Source organism: Vipera ursinii (assembly GCF_947247035.1).
Source record: "Vipera ursinii genome assembly, chromosome: 1".
Lineage (NCBI taxonomy): Eukaryota > Metazoa > Chordata > Lepidosauria > Squamata > Viperidae > Vipera > Vipera ursinii.
In genome coordinates, this window is record NC_139512.1 from 308936630 (window position 1) to 308956598 (window position 19969).

The following is a 19969-nucleotide window of genomic DNA, read 5'->3' on the forward strand; positions in this document are numbered from 1 at the left end:
ATATTTGAACCATTAAAGCAGCTATTTCTTTTTCTAAACACACATTCTGAAAACATATATATAATCTTTGTTTCCATGCTGTTTCCATAATGTTATTAACCCCCACCCCACCCCTTGAAATCTATCAGAGCTATTGGTCACTGACACATTTTATGACCGCAAATTCATCCTATATCTATGTGCTTTGAGATGAATTTATCCAAATCTCATATCCTCTTGTGAGATTAGATATTTTAGAAGTTGAAGTTAATGTATTTAAATTGTCATGATTATTGCTTCAATTACTTCAAAACATGGCAAAACAACCCTGTTGCATTGGCAGCTTGTTCTCATTTCCCTATTTCATACTCTGGACTTTCACCTTAAAGTCATCCACTAAAAGCATAAGTTTCACTAAATAATTTCACTTTCTACTATTTTACAAGAAAGAGAGAAAAAAAATCAATTTTCTTTATTCCATGGATGTGTAATGAAATTTTGATTTATGCACCGTTCTTCTAAAGTGCAGGAGATGGGTTCACAAATCTGAAATTTAACCAGATTGAATTAGATATAACTAAATAGAAGTCCAGTATATTTAGCATATAGGTTGACAGTAATCTCTTGTTAAACATTTTCCTTGTAGATAAGAATCTAGAACCTCATGTTACATATGAATATAGGCTAGCTACGTGGAACAAACATGGGAAAGATTTTAGTGAAATGAATAGTGCAACCACTAAACAAGATGTCCCTGAATGTGTCAGTCCACCTCATTGGACAAAAGTGGATAATCGTGAAGACGTAATATTTCTAACATGGAAGGAACCTTATCAACCAAATGGTACAGTATTTTGGCAAACTACAATGTTTGATTTAGCATTTACCCATTTACCCAGTTTTGGGAACACAAATATTTACAGTAAAATAATATTGTGCTTAAGTGCACAGCCCTAATATTTTATGTATCATCAGAAAAGAATGTGTGTGTGTGTATATATAAAAAGTATATATCATATATATCACACAAACATAAATATGTGCATATAAAACATACCATTACACACACATGTGTATGCTTTTGTATTTTGTATGGGTATGCATAGTCATAATCTATATATGGAATGTATGCATATAATATATACTGTATATGTATATATACATTGGCTTCAGATTCAGAAGGTGTTTGAATGCATAGGAGTGTGAACATAGCATCTGTCCGTTAACCTTTAAAGCAGCTGTTCCTTTTTTTGAGGTAGCCATGTATTTCCAGAAAAGACACAGTTCCTTTCAAATTCTACTGACAAGTGCTATATTTTCCCTCCTCTGTATCTCCAAAGCACCTTTCTAAATTATTCTAAACTTTTGAAATGTGAGTGTATGTGGTTTTGTTTATTTATTTTTTATTTTATTTTAATTCCATTTATATCCCGCCCTTCTCCGAAGACTCAGGGCGGCTTACAAGCTTAGCAGTAGCCTTCATTCTATGTATATGCCTGCTTATTAGGGCTTTCACACACACACCCCAGCGGCATTATTACAAAGTCAGCTTATTGCCCCCCAACAATCTGGGTCCTCATTTTACCTACCTCGGAAGGATGGAAGGCTAAGTCAACCTTGAGCCTGGTGGGATGCGAACCTGCACTAATTGCAGGCAGCTGGTGTTACTTAAGGAGGCATTAGCCCACTGCTCCACCAAGGCTCGTTTATTCATTCATACTGGTGAAGAATAACCCACTTTAATTACTGGAATCAGTTCCAGATCTTTATCTACACCAGAAAAAAAGTGCAATATATTTAATGAAATGTAGTTCTACTTTTTTCTGCCTTATCATATTGGCATGTTATTCAACGACATTCCCCAACCTGCAATTTTTACAATGTCTCATTTGAATGTTAAAGTTACATTATGGTGAATGTTGTATGAACAAATCCCAGGCTGTTGTGCTTTGTCTCTTTCTTTTCTCTGGAAGAGAAAGAAGACTTTAAGTTGGTGCTTCTGTTTTTATTGAAGTGAAGTTGAAGGCCATCTTCCTATGTTATACTGTGGTTAACAAAAATCTATGAGCTTTATAAAGCATTGTTGAAACTTGTTTTTTTTTTCAATAAAAATCACTGATTCTGACCACTATCGCTCTATATTAAGATATAACTTTAAAAATTAATTAATTAAAAATTGAAAGGAAATGTCCAAGCATCCCAGAAGAAGACAAAGTAAATAGGAGTCAAGCTTAATTTGAGAGAGGAGAAGATAGAATAGTGTAACTGGAACTCATGGACCTAAAATTCATTCAGGGAATTTTAATGATATATCCAAACAAAGCAAAAAAAGTCATCTACTGTATTATTTATTCTTGGTATCACGTTACAGTTAAAGAATTGTTGTAATACTCTAGAATTTTAGTATATAATTATCTGGCATACATTTAATTCAAACAACTGTTTGGTTTTAATGTCCTTCTTTATTAATAAGGTATCATCATTTACTATATTATTCTCCGAAATGGAGTTGAACATTTCAGAGGAAAGGAACTGAGCTTCATGGACACCAGTGATATTCAACCACACAAGGAGTACTCATATCTATTACGTGCTTGCACTGTAGCTGGATGTTCAGACAGTAGCATGGTAGGTAAATATTTCAGTAACTTGGTGACAGCTATGGTAGCATATCTTCTTCTCCTTCATCATGTTGTAGCAGCCTTCAGGAGAGCACTGAAAATATGGAAATGTTTATCTTTTGCCTATATATTTTGATATTTCCAGAGGAAATTTACCAGCCCCCTTGTGCTTCAGCCCAGCACAAGAAATGGGAAAAGTCAACCAGTTTGGCCAAACAGCATGTAAATTCCTTTATACATTTGGGTACTAAGCTGAAAGACTGCTGAATAGGATCAGAGACCATTCTAGTAGTTGTAAATATAGACAAATGCATCCTTCCCTATGAAGCAGGCAAACATTAAAACATTAACCATCTTTGTGGTTATTCTTGAAAAATATGGCAAAGTCAAGAAATGAACAAGTGTTTGGCTTAGTATTATTAGAAACTAATAGATTATTACAGAAGTAACCTATTACTCCAGACAGTTGCTGAACAGAACTCGTGCATGGATACCTGATGCCTTTACTAGCGTTTGTTTAGCAGAGTCTCTGAACACTACCATTCTGGGGTGCTGAAGAAATATGCCTTCTCTATTGTGGAGCAGCATATCAAATTGAATATATTGTATTAATATAAAATATTGAAATGGTGGGGATCATAGTATTCACTCATACAAACAGAAGCAGTTTTCAGAAAAGATGCAGGAAACAGAGTTTGTAATACTTTCATGGACAATTAAGTCAACACCTTGTTGTAGAAATCAAGCATCACTCTATTCCTACCATCCAGTCATTTTTTTTATCTCCATTTTTTAAAGTGGCATGAAGTTTATTTAGCTCTGGTTAATGAAATATTTTAAGTGAACTTCAAAGAATAGGGCACTGCCTGGCTTGGTAACTAAAAAGAGTTGTCACACTGATATTTGTCCTGATTATCTGTATCTTTTCTAATACAACAACTGATGAACCAGCTGCTCTCTGTCCACCAGGAAACTATCCTTAGCGCTGGAAGATGAGCAAGTAATTCTTTCTGTTGGCATCCGTAGACAATATTAAGGATAGCAGGACTTCAGAGTTTATGCCAATAGTTGCTCATGGTTCATGATTCAAGTCACATGACATCAAACATATAGAAAGGAATTAGCAGTGTACTCTAGTAAGACAGCCTGCCATCCAAAAGTTCCTTTCACCTAGCAAAATACAGTGAATCTATTCAGATAAATTGTACACCTAAATTCAAGGTCAGATTTCACTCTGAGGGGAAAAAATTAACTAAGAGAAGAAAAATAACTTGTTCTACAGAGAGCTATGGTAATGATATGCCAGAGCAAACCACAATATTTTAAACTAGAAGTGACATTGTCATTGATCAAGGTATCTTGTGTACTATTACAATAAATTGCTAATTCTTGTGTATCCAGGTAATTGTGGACACTGTCCAAGGGATTCCAGAGAATGTTCTGCCACCAACAATTATACCTCTAAGTGCAACAACCTTGCTTTTGAGTTGGGTGGCACCAAAGAAGCCAAATGGTTTAATCAGAGAATACCACATCCATCAAATTGGAAAGGGACTTATATGTACTGGGCCTGCAGACCAGATGAAGCACACAGTCACAGGTAAGAATAGAAAGTTCTTCAAACAAATGACATCACTGTTTTATTTATTTGGTCTTCTTATTTACCCTGGGTTGGTGTTTTTTTTTAAAGACTGCAGTCCTTTCAGTAAACAAAACCTTTAAGTGAATATATCAATTGGATTACAATTTCAGAACACAGTGAGTAGCAATTTTTGAATGTCCCTACAAATGTTTATTAACCCTTAATTAATAAAGCTTTCCTTATCCTAGTATAATAATAATGAATAACAATGATTAATTTCAATTGCCACTATTTGATTTCAAAAACTTGACAATCACCCTTTTAGAAGTATATGGTTGGTTGCCCAATCAGCCAGATGTATAGACAGGATTTGGCATTTTTATCCACCTATTGAGTTCTTCCCAAAGACCTGGGATAGGCAGATGTTGACATGTGATGGTCTAAAAACTATCATCACAGGATGTAAACTGTTCCAAGTAAAGTTGCCTTTTGCAATTGACTGGATGATTTTGTCAATGCTCTTGCTGTTCAAGTGGTGCTGCAGAGGTTTTGGGATTGTGCCTAAGAATCCTCCTATTCCTTCCCAATAAGGACCTGATTTAAAAAAAATGAAGTAAAGCTTCCCTGAAAGCTGACCTATCTGCAGAGAACAAAATCCCTGCTAATGGTGTTAAGATTTCAATAAATTATCAGAAGTCAATTAACAAATCAATTTTATTATGGTGCAATATCAGATTCCACAAAATACATTGGAGAGAATAGTAATAAGATTGTCCAAGCAATATTTTCCCGAGATCTGAGGAGTCCTTTCTACTGTGTTTTGAACTATTGTGTCTTTCATTAGAAAGTCAGTGATATTTTTTTTAAAAAATTCTTTTGTCAAACTTGAAAAAGATATAATCCAAGATATAACTTCTCATAGCACAAATTCCTGGATTGCGTTAACTCTTGCCTTTCTCCCTAGATTTTAAAATACTTGTATGGCTTATGCAATAAGTATTATTGGACAGTATGTCTGTATGTGTATGGGTAGATATATACTTTCATTTGAGAGCAGGCAACAAAATTACATTTTTAATGTGGGCCAGTATGCTCACACTAAGAAATGACAATAAAAGTTACCCTACCCTACCCTACCCTGTCTTATCCTATCCTATCCTATCCTATCCTATCCTATCCTATCCTATCCTATCCTATCCTATCCTATCCTATCCTATCCTATCTTCTTATCTTTATTGCTTTGCAATATTATTTACTATAAAACAAAATATGTTAGCCAATTGCAGATGAAAAAATGGAACAAAAGTTCTGCTGAAAATTTCCTATTAGCATCAGTGCCTGGTTAAGAAGCTTAAAAGCAAAAGTACAAAAGGCAATATTTTTCATTTTACTACAGTTTTATGCAAAACTAGGATGTCCCTTTATCCCCAAAGTAAATGTTGTAATTTAATGGGGGAGGGGTGATGATGCCGTAGCAGCTTCCAATGTATATTTATTTTTTTATACACTTTGGGTTAAAGAAACATCATTCCTTTAATGTACAGGGAACCCCACCCCTTTCACTGATCAAGGCAAATTTGCTTTTTCATCTCAAGGAGTGATTGTGCTCCTGCAATGTGATAATTATTGCTCTGTAAATTCATGATGTTCACTAAATCAACTGTACTTATTTCACATAGCTCAACTGTTTGAACTACCCATCGTTCCGGCTCCCATGGGCCTATGTTTTGATTTTCTCATCTTCTTCTAAAACCTCTGCTGTTCCCAGAGCAACAGTTGAACATTAATGAAGCTGTAGCATTAAGCTTTCCCTGAGACTTTGAATCCAAGGGCCTTACAAATTGCAGATGAAGCAGCTTGCACCTTGCCACTGTACCATTGTTTCGCTGCTTATTTTTAATTACATCAAAGCTTTGGAAACATGATCCCATAAATGCTTGGTGGGAATTGTGGTGAATGTGTTCATCACGTGAAATCCATAAATTGCTTATAATCCTCTCAAGATGTTTAAAAAAAGCATTAAGTAATTGAAGACAGGAAGTCCTGAGTTAATTATTTAGAGGTGTTATCAGTGCTTTAAGTAAAATGAAGCATTTTCCACTATTGCCCTGACTTGAATGCCACTGGGATCAAGGGGCACCAGCCATCATCTTCTCATGTTTTCTAATGCAAACAGCAAATGGCAGCTTGTCAATAAAAGACCTTTTTATATCATTTATTAGTGAACACTTCCAGTATTCTGTACAGAACAATTTGGATGGCAGTTATTGCATTGTTTCACTTTGTGTTATGATTCCTTTACAAATAACATTTCTAACACAATGCTAGCAGGATGAGAAGAGACTGAAATATTGGAGGGGGCAGGAGTATTAAAAGAAAACAGACTGCCCATTTCAGTATTAAAATCAAAATCAGAAATTCATTTTCCAATGTCTAACTCTAGATTTTCTAGAACTTATGGGATGGATGAAGGGATAATATTTTTCACTAAGACTTTAATGTTGGTTGAATAGTTTTTGATATATGAATCAAATACATTGTAGCCATTTTGTGCCAGAAGATTTTCACAATTGTTTTCTTTAACTCCCATGGGGTAGGTAAATTCCAAGTGGTATAAAACCAGCAAGAATTCCTATAATATCCTAAGTCATTGTGGCATATGTTTCTGTGGATCAGGTACAAGTTCTTAATTTCAGCACTGCAGGCTTTAACTCATAAAAGATTTGGTAGATAAGTACCTGTGTTAAGGATATATGCAAAATAGATACAGCTTTATAGAACTGCAAAAGAAGACTTCCAGCTTGATGTTGCTGTGTATGGACACAGGAAGACGGGGATCTACCTTCTGTATTCGATTTTAATAATAATAATAATAATAATAATAATAATAATAATAATAATAATAATAATAATAATAATAAGTTGGAAGGGACCTTGGAGGTCATCTAGTCCAACCCCCTGCTAAGACAGGAAACCCTATACCATTTCAGACAAATGGCTGTCCAGTCTCTTCTTAAAAACTTCCAGTGTTGGAGCATTCACCACTTCTGGAGGCAGGTTGTTCCACTGGTTAGTTGTTCTAACTGTCAGGAAGTTTCTCCTTAGTTCTAGGTTGCTTCTCTCCTTGACTAATTTCCATCTATTGCTTCTTGTCCTGCTTTCAGGTGCTTTGGAGAATAGCTTGGCTCCCTCTTCTTTGTGGCGGCCCCTGAGATATTGGAACACTGCTATCATGTCACCCCTCACCCTTCTCTTCATTAAACTACACATACCCAATTCCAGCAACCGTTCCCTATATGTTTTAGCCTCCAGTCCTCCAATCATCTTTGTTGCTCTTCTCTGTACTCTTTCTAGAGTCTCGACATCTTTTTTACATCATGGTGACCAAAACTGGATGCAGTATTCCAGGTGTGGCCTTACCAAGGCATTGTAAAAGTGGTATTACTACTTCACGTGATCTTGATTCTATCCCTCTGTTAATGCAGCCTAGCACTGTGTTGGCTTTTTTGGCAGCTGCAGCACACTGCTGGCTCATATTTAAGTGATTGTCCACTAGGACTCCGAGATCCCTCTCACAGTTACTACTATCAAGCAAGGTACCACCTATACTATACCTGTGCATTTTGCCCCACTGGGGACCCTAAAAAGGGTTGAAAGTCACCCCGGAGAGGTGACAAAGAAGAAGGGGACCCTTGTTGATCACAGGATGGCAGCAGCCCTTCCATTTGATCTGAGAAGCTCTCCAAACTGGCGGGGGAAAGACTGGCTACATCCATGTGGCCATTCAGAAGCTGCTGACAAGTGAAGAAAATAAGCATTTACAAGCAACTTTCGAGCAACATGGATGGAACTGGGTGAGACCCTATCCTCTCTTTATGACTTTAAGACTTTCTCCTGGAAAAATAAACGCCCAAAGCAATGAATCCTCCCTAAGGAGAGAGGGAAAGGGAATTTCCACCCCATTCCCTCAGGAAAAGAAAAGCACTGAATTAATTGCTTGGGAGAAAACAGAGAAAATTACAAGATTAATTTGGAACCAATACATATATATAGCTTTGAAATTTGGGGGCCAAAAGTGCTTTTGAGATTTATTTATTTTTTTGTTAAAAAAAAAGAGACTTGAAAAGCTTGTAATATAAGTTTGGACTTAAAAAGCTGGAAGATGGCATCAATGACATCTAGTGGTGAACCACAGCACTACAATTTATTATGTTTAAGGGAAACTTGGCTTGAAGCCCAGACCCAGGTAAGACTTTTGTTGTTCTTGGAAACTTTCACTCTTCTACATTGCAGCTGGGTAAAGGGGAAAAAAAACTCTTGGGTTGCTTATCTGTGTGGCAGAGATGATAAACTATTTTGAAACTGGCCTGCCTGGATCACAAATATAAATACTAATTGACTTTTAGACCTGTGTAGTGAAGCTATTTACCTGTAGAAGAAACATGCATTATGGATTGAGATGATGGAATACTTTGGATTATAAACCTATGACTGATGAACAACTTTTAATTGCTTTTTTTCTCTCTGGACAGAAAGGACATGTTTCTCATTGGACAGAAAAACTTCAATTTTGCTTATACAGTATTTGCTTAGGGGAGCCTTAAAGATGGACTGACTGGATAACTTGGAGCTCAAATGACAATTGACTGGAACTCTTTAAATCCCTAAATAGATTGGACTATAGAGACCACATATGAAAACAAAATGGATCTTCCATACTCAGCTTTAAATGGTAAAAAAAAATCTGTAACAGTTATCTCCAAAGTCCCCAGCTTGACATATCAACAAGAAAATGTTGACAAAGCTCAGAAGGAATTTTTTTCTATGTTAAAATTAATACAAGAGACAATTGCCTTAGCTCATGATGAGACTAAAAGTAACACAAAGGAGATGAAAGAACAATTTTCTAATCTAAATCTACAAATTCAGAAAATGATTATAAAGAAGGAACTAGTAACCCAGAAAATAGAAAGAAAATTAGAGGAAGCAAATCCAAAGATGGAGGATCTAAAGGAAGGAATTAACAAACAGACTCAAAGAATTAGAAGATATGGCAATAATACCAGAAACAGAAAAGACATCTTACCTGTCAAGATCTCAGAACACTCTTGAGGATAAGAAAGAAGAGCCAATCGAATGGAAGATTAAGCTGTTAGAAGAATTGTGGGAAATTGGAGAAGGAGGGAGGCTGATTAATGAATATCAATGGGCTGAGCATTCTTCCAAAAATACCTTAGCCAAATTGTCTTACTTATTCCTCCTGACCTTCTCTCTTTCTGCTGTGATCTGAAAAGTTACCTATTTGAACAAGCCGGCCTGGTCTAATGGGTTTGGGGTATTTTAATTAGTAATTTTTAATTATTTATTGTAATGGGCTAGTTCTATTTAATCTTATTTTTAACTTTTGTATATTGTATTTTTATTGTATTTTTATTGCCCTGTACACCGCCCTGAGTCCTTCTGGAGAAGGGTGGTATAGAAATTAAATTAATAATAATAATAATAATAATAATAATAATAATAATAATAATAATAATAATAATAATAATAATAATTCCAAACAATATACATAAAAATAGAGGAAGAACTGATTCAAAGGCATTGACCTGAAAAGTTAGTTGGTGAAGGAAGAAAGCTAGAGTAAGATTGAAGAAAATAGAGGTCCTGACCCATTAGATGGGATATTATACTATTAAAGAGATGTTTGAATATGGCTAAGAGAATACATAATTGTTAGAAATAGAAGAATTATTAGAACTAGAAAGATAAGACTTATAACTAGAATTTTACATTTTGACATGAGAAGGGAAATATGAAAATGCTAAGAGGGTTTGAACAAGGGAAGCCTTTGGTTCCCCAAATATAATTTATTATGAGAAAATTATAAGCAATAGAGACACTTTGAACACTGATGGGAAATCAATTTTTTTAAAAAAGCAGAAAAAGCAGGATATTAATTGAACAAATGGATATTAAGTGCAAATGCAATTGAGATATGTTTTGGTTAGAAAAGATATTTTAAACTGACACTACTGATATTATATATAATATTAGAAACATGTAACAAAGATGCTGATACTCAATTGTATATGTATTAAAGCAATAAGAATTGTATTTGCCTGCTATGGAAAATGTATAACACCAGAAGAAGAGAGGAAGCATTAGATGGTGTAGTATTGTACCTAGACTGAGAAAGTTAATATGTACCACTGAATTACTGATGGACCCAGACAACATGTTTTTATTAAGTGCTTATTATTGTAAAACTAGAAAATTAATAAAATACTTATTTTAAAAAAGTACTTCAAAAGAAAGAAAGTCTAACTCTCTGCATTAAAAATCTTGGTTATTCAGTAAATTGCACCAATGAGCTTATGACAGATTGTAAGATCTAGGATGTTCATCTATTTTCTTTAAAAGAGTGAGAGATGCCAAACATGCAATCTGGAAGGATGCAAGTATAGTTGCTTTCTCAAATTTTTCATTTTTCAGAACATACCCTCTAGAGTTATCAGTGTAGTTTCTAAACATTCCTACACTCATAAAGAAATTCCAAGATATGGTATTTTAAAGGGATGGGAGAGAAAAAGAGAGAGGAAGGTCTCATTGGCTGCAACATTAAGCCATGGACTGGTTTTACAAGAATTAGCCACAGTAAGGCATTGGCTTATATGCTATCTCCCATATCTTTTAAATTAATTGCTTCTTAAGACTCTAGAAAGAGTGCAGAGAAGAGCAACAAAAATGTTTCGAGGACTGAATGTTAAAACCTATGAAGAATGGTTGCAGGAATTGGGTATGACTTTGTTGTTGTTGTTAGCTGCGAAGTCGTGTCCGACTCATCGCAACCCTATGGACAACGTTCCTCTAGGCCTTCCTGTCTTCCACCATATTCTGGAGTCCATTTAAGCTCACGCCTACTGCTTCAGTGACTCCATCCAGCCACCTCATTCTCTGTCGTCCCCTTCTTCTATTGCCCTCGATCTTTCCCAGCATTAGGCTCTTCTCCAGTGAGTCCTTCTTTCTCATTAGGTGGCCAAAGTATTTGAGTTTTAGCTTCAAGATCTGGCCTTCTAAAGAGCAGTCAGGATTGATCTCCTCTAGGACTGACCGGTTTGATCGCCTTGCAGTCCAAGGGACTCACAGGAGTCTTCTCCAGCACCACAGTTCAAAGGCCTCAATTCTTTGGCACTCAGCCTTTCTTATGGTCCAACTTTCACTGCCATACATTGCAACTGGGAAGACCATAGCCTTGACTATACGCACTTTTGTTGGCAGGGTGATGTCTCTGCTTTTTAGTGTGCTGTCTAGATTTGCCATGGCTTTCCTTCCCAGGAGCAAGCGTCTTTTAATTTCTTGGCTACAGTCCCCATCTGCAGTGATCTTGGAGCCCAGGAAAACAAAATCACATGATAGCAGTGTTCCAATACTTCAGGGGTTGCCACAAAGAAGAGGTGGTCAAGCTATTCTCCAAAGCACCTGAAGGCAGGACAAGAAGCAATGGATGGAAACTAATCAAGGAAACAACCAGCCTAGAACTAAGGAGAATTTTCCTGACAGTTAGAACAATTAATCAGTGTAACGACTTGTCTCCAGAAGTTGTGGGTATTCCAACATTGGAGATTTTTAAATGGGTGACCATTTATCTGAAATGGTATAGGGTTTCCTTCTTGAGCAGGAGATTGGACTAGAAGACCTCCAAGGACCCTTCTGTTATTCTGTTATTTTTGTGACTTCAAATGGGGCCAAACTTATTTTTCTTCTCCAGAAAAAAAAGCCAGTTGTGGACTATAGAAATTTATGAAGCTGGTTAGTTTCAGAAAATCATAATTAACAAGAATATGAATGCAGACTTTAGACAACTAATAAATTACCATTAATAAAAAATGGAAAACAAAGGTTTCTGATCTTTTCCTCATGGCCATACCACATGAGAAGCAGCATGGGGACTTAACAACCTGAGTTTAACCTGACTTTAAGGGTTAGTCAACTCATATTGATTTGAACATTGATTTAGCCACAGCTAATGTAATATTTTGTCTGACAATTACCAAAGAAAACAAAAAAATAATTTTCAAAGAGAGACTATGTCCTGACTATTCATTCTTTTTTCCCCATATTTTCTCCAAAGAAATATTACTCATTTATTTTTTATTACTACAAAACCTATACCAAAGCTTCTCTAGAAATTCGAGAGGCTTATGAAATGACAATCATAGAGGAAATTGGGACATTCATTGTCATTTAGATAGGAGACAAGACAAGATACTGTATTTCTATCAGAATGCATTAATTCAAGCTTCCACAGAATTAATTCCATTAAAAAATTCAAAGGAGGCAAACTTTATGCTGGAAGTGATCCTAACTTCTAAGTTACTTTTAATAAGCAAAATAATCCCCACTTCACATGTTATCAGTTCCATGGTGAAGTGATCTTAAGTAAGTCACTATACCTCTGATTCGTTCTCTGACTGGAATAATATTTCCTAACCTTATCTGAAATGTTCTTACTGCATAATGTGTATGAGATATTTTGTATTCATCTTCATCATGATCATCACCATCACCTGTATTAAAACTCAGTATTGGTTTCATAGAATAGGAACCTTCTCAGTTATGGAATATAGTTACATCAATTAGAATGTTCTCTAATCTCTAAGACAATACACAAGTTAGCATGAAATTGGTTGAGGCAGGTGATTTTCTTTCTGTATATAAATTCCTTATAAACTTGTTGCGTAAGGAAAACCTCTACACAAGAGGAGGGTGCTTTACAAATCTGTTATAGATAGCATGCTGAATTAAATCAGTGTCCCAGGTTTCCTTGAAAAGAAGAGTTCTTTGTTAATGCTGTTAAATGCAGTGGCTAATAATTTCATAGGAAAAAGAACATTTAAAAACACAAGTGCATAGAGCCTTGCATAAATAGAACTCTTCTTAGATGTTGAGTATTTTCAGCAAGAATGCAGAATTAAAAAGATTTTAAAGCTTCTTCCAGGCTAATTTATCTCTGCAATTTAAAGGAGGATAATGAAACAATTTTTAAAAACCCCTAATGAAATTTCTCAAGTTCTCATGTCCAAAATTTTAATGTGAGAATTATTATAAACCCTATGCATGTACTGAGGCTTGTAAACAGAAATGAACAAAAATGTGATCCAGACTCCCTTGTTATCACTATGTTTTAATAGCAGATGAATAAATAGCAAAAACAGGATGCTTATCCTTAATGTATTTAGTGCAATATAAATGTCTTTGCCTTTTATTTTATTTTTTTCTTCTCTCTCTCTCTATGGTATACTGCTGTAAATGAATCTTGCTTCATAATAAAAGTTTCTTTTTAGTAATCAATTAAATGATTCACTTTAAGAGCAATTGAAGTTACCTACAGTATTGCTAAAGTAATCTGTCCAATAGTGAAATGAGGTTGCCATCTAACCAGTTTTAGACAAAGTGCTACTCCCTACGGGTTTTTTTTCCTTCTCTTTCTCTTCTCGTCACAGAATTGCATTGTTTTTTTTACTTAAAGTAGTTGCAATGCAAAGATAAGAAAGAGCTGGATCCCTCAATGACAAAAACAAGGAAGATTAGGAAAGAATAAAATGAGAGCAGAAGTCTAACAGCAGTTTTGCAGTTCATAATAAAGAAGATGAAGAAGCTTTCCTTTCTTGATACTGCTTTTTTTGAAACATATGCATAAGAAAGAATAGATACCTACATATTTATAAATCAATTTTCAAAGGTTATGTTGAATCTTGCAGTGTTTTATGGTAGAGAAATTTTGAGGCATGTTCTCAAGGAACAAAAGGAGATAATTGTGAATTAAGGGTATAGAAATAGGAGAAAATGTATAAAACTGGTACTGAATGGCAAAAGAGAATGCATTTGGAGAAATGCTATCAGACATTTAATGACTATAAAATAAATAGTTCCACTTAAAAAAATCTGTTAGATCCATTCCCTAAAACTGGAGACATGCAGGTCTACATACAAAAGCTAAACATACCTATTTTATGGAATTGGTAAATAGTTAAAGGTAGTGGCAGCTTTTCTTTGAATTTAAAAAGGACAGGGAAAAATAACAGGAACTTGGCTGCCACTGAATGAAACATGAGAAACAAGAGGAGTGGTATATTTTTAGAAAAAAATCAGCACTGGAAACTCTTTTGACTTCAGGCTCTGCTTGTTTCTTAGAGGCAATTGGCTGAAATATTATCACTTTTGGAAAATCATGCATGCTTTAAAAAAGGTGAAGTTGGTTTAGCGGCAGGGAAGGACGAGGGAGACGCGTCTTCAGTTAACAAACTTTATTAACTCAGCCCGGACAAACGAGAACAGTACAACACACCTTATATAGGCAGCTGTCAAAATAGGACAGCAAATCAGCTGCGGGAATTCTTCCCACCGAGGGACCGTGTCCAATGGGTCAGCTGGCAGCTTGACAATCTCCCCAGTGATAGCGCAAGCGCGTTAGCTGGGGGGGGAATCCCGTCAGCTGGTTTTGGCGGGCAGCTGGTGTTTTGACAGCTAGCCGCTGTCAGGGCGCATGCGTCAGTTTTGACAGTTTGCGGCTGCCGCTGTAGACAGCCCACGGTTTGACAGCTTGCGGCCAGTGCGCATGTGCAGCGTTTGACAGCTGTCAAACGGCCGCATGTTAGACTTAGTAGGCCGCGGGTGTGACTGCGCATGTGCACTTCTTTTGACAGCTGTCAGTGCGGCCGCGTAAAGCGGCCTGTGACAGCTGTCATTATTGTTATTAATATGTTGCACCCCTTTCCCCCCCTTGGTAGGAACAATTAACTCGAACTAAGTTTTTAACTGGTGTTGGAGCGCGTTGGCGAACTTCCGGCCCATTCAAAATCCGTCAGGTATGCTGGAGGCCTCTTCGGTCGAGTGGATCTGCGTGGTGGAGGTTTTTCTTCTGTCACGGGGGCCTCCTCGGGGGTGATGGGTTGGAGATCGGTGGGAGTAGGGATGTCTTCTGGGTAAATGGTGCTGGGGGGTTCGGGATTTTCCATCGCTGTTTCTGGTGCGGTGTTGGTGGGTGCTCTGGGTCGAAGTTGATCAGCGTGTCTTCGCAGTGTGAGTCCCCCGCCAACGTTGATGGTGTAAGACAAGGGGCCGGTTTGATCGAGAACTACCCCCTGGGTCCATCTATCCCTTCCCCCATAATTTCAGGCCCAGACATTTTGTCCCTGAGTAAATGTTTTGTGTGGCAGGTCGTTTGGTTTTTCTGCTGCTGGCCTGTCAGGGTGCAGTCTGTCAAGGCGAGTTACCAGCCGGCGACCCCATCTGAGTTCTGCAGGGGATTTCCCGGTGGTGGACACGGGAGTGGTGTGGTGTGCGAGAAGGAAGTGGGCGAGTCGACGGTGCCAGTTCCCGACGACCAGTCTGCGGAGAGAGTCCTTGGTGGTCATCACCATGACCTCTGCGAAGCCATTACTGGACGGGTGGAATGGGGCCGATGTCGCGTGCCTAATACAGTTGCTCCTCGTGAAGATCTGAAAATCATGGGAGGTAAATTGAGGCCCGTTGTCAGTGATTATTACGTCTGGAAGACCATGGGTTGCAAAAACTCCCCTTAAGGCTTGTATGGTGGCACTTGTGGTGGTGCTTGAAACCGGGAGAACCTCCAGCCATTTAGAGTAGCTATCTACGATAATCAAGAAGGTCTGACCCTGGAATGGGCCGGCAAAATCGAGGTGGATGCGGGACCAGGGGTTGGTTGTGATTTCCCATTTGTGTACTGGGGCGTGGGGTGGGGCGGGCCTGCTTTGCTGGCAGAGATAGCAGCCGGCTACATGCTGTTCTATGTCCCTGTCTAGGGATGGCCACCAAACATAACTGTGTGCCAGAGCCTTCATTTTAGTGATGCCCGGGTGGCCATCGTGAAGTGTTTGGAGAACCTTTGTTCTGTGGCATGGTGGGACTATCACCCTGCATCCCCAGAGGATGCAGCCTAAGTGGGTAGAGAGCTCATGGCGCTTTGCAAAATATGGTTGGATGGGGGGGCAGGGGCAAGAAGATTGCCATCCAGATGTAACCCAGGAAAGTACCCTGCTGAGGGTGGGATCCCTACTTGTGGCGTGTGCGATGTCTTTTGCTGTTACTGGGCATTCCAAAAGTTCTTGTATGGCCAGGACTTGGCCAGCTGGGGCTGGGTCTGGATCTATTTGAGGTAGTGGGAGCCTGCTGAGGCCATCAGCGTGGGACATCTCCTTCCCGGGCTTGTAAACTAACTGATAGGAGTATGCAGATAGATATGTGGTCCAGCGCAGCATGCGCGGGGACAAAATTTGGGGGGTTTGGCGGTCCCATGTGAATATGCCCAGGAGAGGTTCGTGATCCGTGTAGATTGTAAAAGGTCTGCCGTAGAGATAATCATGGAATTTTTTAATTCCAGCTACTATGGCCAGGGCTTCCTTATCTATTTGTGCATAGTTGCGCTCGGGTTTTGAAAGGGTCCTGGAGTAATATGCAATTAGAGCTTGCGTGCCATCGTTGAGGGAGTGGCTGAGGACTGCCCCAATGCCATAAGGTGAAGCATCGCAGGCGTTGCATAAAGGTTTGGTTTCGTTGTAATGCGATATGGTGGTATCGCTAGAGAGCAATTGTTTCAGCTGTTTAAAGCTGTCATTGTGCACTGAGGTCCACTGCCAGGGGGCTCCTTTGTCTAAGAGCCTATGGAGGGGCTCCGCTATAGTGGCTTTTCCAGGCAAAAAGGAGTGGTAAAAGTTCAGGAGCCCTAGGAATGCCTGAAGCTCCGTTTTATTTTTTTTGGGGGTGCGGCTTTGATTGCTTGAATTTTGGAATTGGTGGGGTGAATGCCTTTGCCGTCTATTCTATATCCTAGGAAGTCTGTAGAGGGAATTCCTTTTGAGCATTTTTCACGTTTTAGTTTTAAACCGGCTGCCCGGAACCTTGTGAGGACTTTGTGCAGCCTGGTTGCTAGTGTGTGGGTGGAGTCGCCCGCAATGAGGACGTCATCAAAGTACGGGCAGACTCCGGGGATGCCTTTGAGGGTTCGTTCCATGACTTCCTGGAATATTCCAGGTGCCACGGAGATGCCAAATTGGAGGCGGTTCACTTTGAACGCCCCCCTGTGAGTCACTATGGTCTGGGCATCAGCTGTTTCCCTGGTTACTGGAAGTTGCAGGAAAGCATGTGCTAGGTCCAACTTGGCAAAAATGGAGCTGGAGCCAATTTCAGAGAGAACATCCCTTACTGATGGGACTGGGTATGCATGGGGATTGAGCGCGCGGTTCAGGGTTGCTTTATAATCTGCGCATATTCTCACTTCCCCGTTAGGTTTGACAGGCGTCACGATGGGGGTTTCCCAACTTCCGCTGTCAGTGGGTTCTAGGACTCCTAGATTGGGTAAGCGGTCTAGCTCTTTGTCAATTTTTTGTTTTAAGGCGAAAGGGACTTTCCTAGCTTTTATTCTAATTGGTCCTATCTCCGGTTTGAACTTGAGGTCGATGGGGGCTCCGTTGTATTTACTCAGTGAGCCATCAAAGACATCTGCAAAATTTTTGCAGATATTTTCTAGGGAATGGGTGTGAATACGGTTGGTCCCTTCGAGGCGAATGCCTAATGCCTCGAACCAGTCTAATCCGATGAGGCTGGTTCTGGGTTGTTTAGTTATTTGGGCTGTTAAGTGTCCTGAAAATTTTTTAAAATCGACCTTCAGGGTGGCCTGTCCCTTTAAATCTATTTGCGCGCCCTGGAAATCTGCCAGCATAACCTTGGAGGGTTGGATGGGGATGCGGTGATTGGTTTTGCTAGCTATTCTCTGGAGGGTGTCCCCTGACAGGATGGAAACGGAGGATCCTGAGTCAACCTCCATTTCGCAAGGGATTCCCTGGATTTTGACCCATGCTCTGACTTTGGCCCTGGGGATGTTGTTTGCGGGTGATTTGGTTAGGGAAAATACGGACCCTACAACCCCCTGGGGAGGGCGGGGAAGGACAGTCCTACCTGCGGGGATCTCGTCAAGGTCGTGGAGGGTCTCCCGGTTTAGGCTGTGACAAGCGGAGCAGATGTGGCCGGTCTTGCCACAGCCGTGGCACTTCGCATTCCTAAACCTGCAAGTAGCCCTTGCATGGCCTCCGCCACAGCTCGCACACTTCGCCCTGATGCTGGACTGCGCCTTCTTCGTGTTGGGGGCAGTCTGACGGTCTTGGTTGCGGTTCCCTTCCTGGCCGGCGACCATCCGATTGAAGCGAGAAAGAATTGCATTGACCCCGGAGTCGGGCTCCGGTGGCCCTTGGTCGAGCTCCCTGGCTTGATGGACGGAGGTGCCTGAATTTTCGCCGAACGTCTGGGGTTCGTCACGATGGCTGTCCTCATATGCCATTATCTCCAGAGTGAGCTCTGCGAGGTCCATTGTGGGCCTTGCCACAAGCTTCCTCTGCAGGCGCATGTTTTGGAGACCGGTGATGACTTGATCACGAATTCGGTCCTCCAGGTCGGGGAAATGGCACTTGCGGGCGGTGTGCCTGACGGCTGCGATGAAGGCGGTGGATGGTTCACCGGGTTGCTGCTTCCGTCGAGCGAAATAGAGTCGCCAATACAGCTCTGACCGCCTCGGCATGAAGTGTTTGCTGAGGCGATCTGTGAGCTCAGCGTACGGTACAGTGGCGACCAGGTCCGGGCTGCAAAGGCCAACGGCGATGTCATATACTGCTGGCCCGCTGAGGCATAGGAGCGCGGTGGCCTTGTGGCGGTCCTCCGTGATTTTGTTCACGAGGAGGTACCCCTCGACCTGGCCCCAATGTGACTCCCATCCTTCGGGGTGCCGGACGTCGAACTCCCTCACTGTCCTAGGTTTGCCATGCTGGGTCCGCGGTACTATGGCACCAGAATGGTTGGCTTGTCCGGTCGGTGACTTAGCTAGTGACTTCAGCGATTGACCGGACAGCTACGCTCCTGGGCCGTGACTTCAGCTAGTACCGGGATCCCACCTTCGTCGCCAGGTGGTTTAGCGGCAGGGAAGGATGAGGGAGATGCGTCTTCAGTTAACAAACTTTATTAACTCAGCCCGGACAAACGAGAATAGTACAACATGCCTTCAAAATAGGACAGCAAATCAGCTGCGGGAATTCTTCCCGCCGAGGGACCGTGTCCAATGGGTCAGCTGGCAGCTTGACAATCTCCCCAGTGATAGCGCAAGCGCGTTAGCTGAGGGGGGAATCCCGTCAGCTGGTTTTGGCGGGCGGCCGGTGTTTTGACAGCTAGCCGCTGTCAGGGCGCATGCGTCAGTTTTGACAGTTCGCGGCTGCCGCTGTAGACAGCCCGCGGTTTGACAGCTTGCAGCCAGTGCGCATGCGCGGCGTTTGACAGCTGTCAAATGGCCGCGTGTTAGACTTAGTAGGCCGCGGGTGTGACTGCGCATGTGCACTTCTTTTGACAGCTGTCAGTGCGGCCGCGTAAAGCGGCCTGTGATAGCTGTCATTATTGTTATTAATATGTTGCAGAAGTTATATCACTTTATGATATATGAAGATTTAGCTCTCTGGGTTGGCCAGAATTTAGCACCATGAATCTGTTGTAGCCCTTGGACTAATTTCCAACCCTTCTCTCCTAAGAAACAGAATCATTCAGTGATTATCTGCTTCTTCCCTGTAATGTAATTCTTGGAGGAAATAGGGGAAATCTTATTCATGTTTGTCTCCAATTTCAGCCACTATTTGCTTCTCCCATGTGGCTTCTAACAAATTACTTTAAAGGGAAGGTGGCTTTCAACAGGAAACAGGTTGCCACATCTGAGTTCTTATTGAAGAAAAAG

The 19969-nt window shown here is 40.1% G+C and overlaps 1 protein-coding gene across 1 annotated transcript in view; it reads left to right on the forward strand.

The window, feature by feature from the left end:
• USH2A (usherin) overlaps positions 1–19969 on the forward strand; it is a gene marked incomplete at both ends in the record, with an annotated part of 509528 nt that overhangs the window by 390743 nt on the left and 98816 nt on the right. Inside the window, 3 exons of the mRNA XM_083377756.1 lie at positions 626–823; positions 2453–2607; positions 4002–4200. Of these exons, the coding sequence (XP_083233882.1) occupies positions 626–823; positions 2453–2607; positions 4002–4200 (552 nt within the window). The remainder of the gene's footprint in view (positions 1–625; positions 824–2452; positions 2608–4001; positions 4201–19969) is intronic.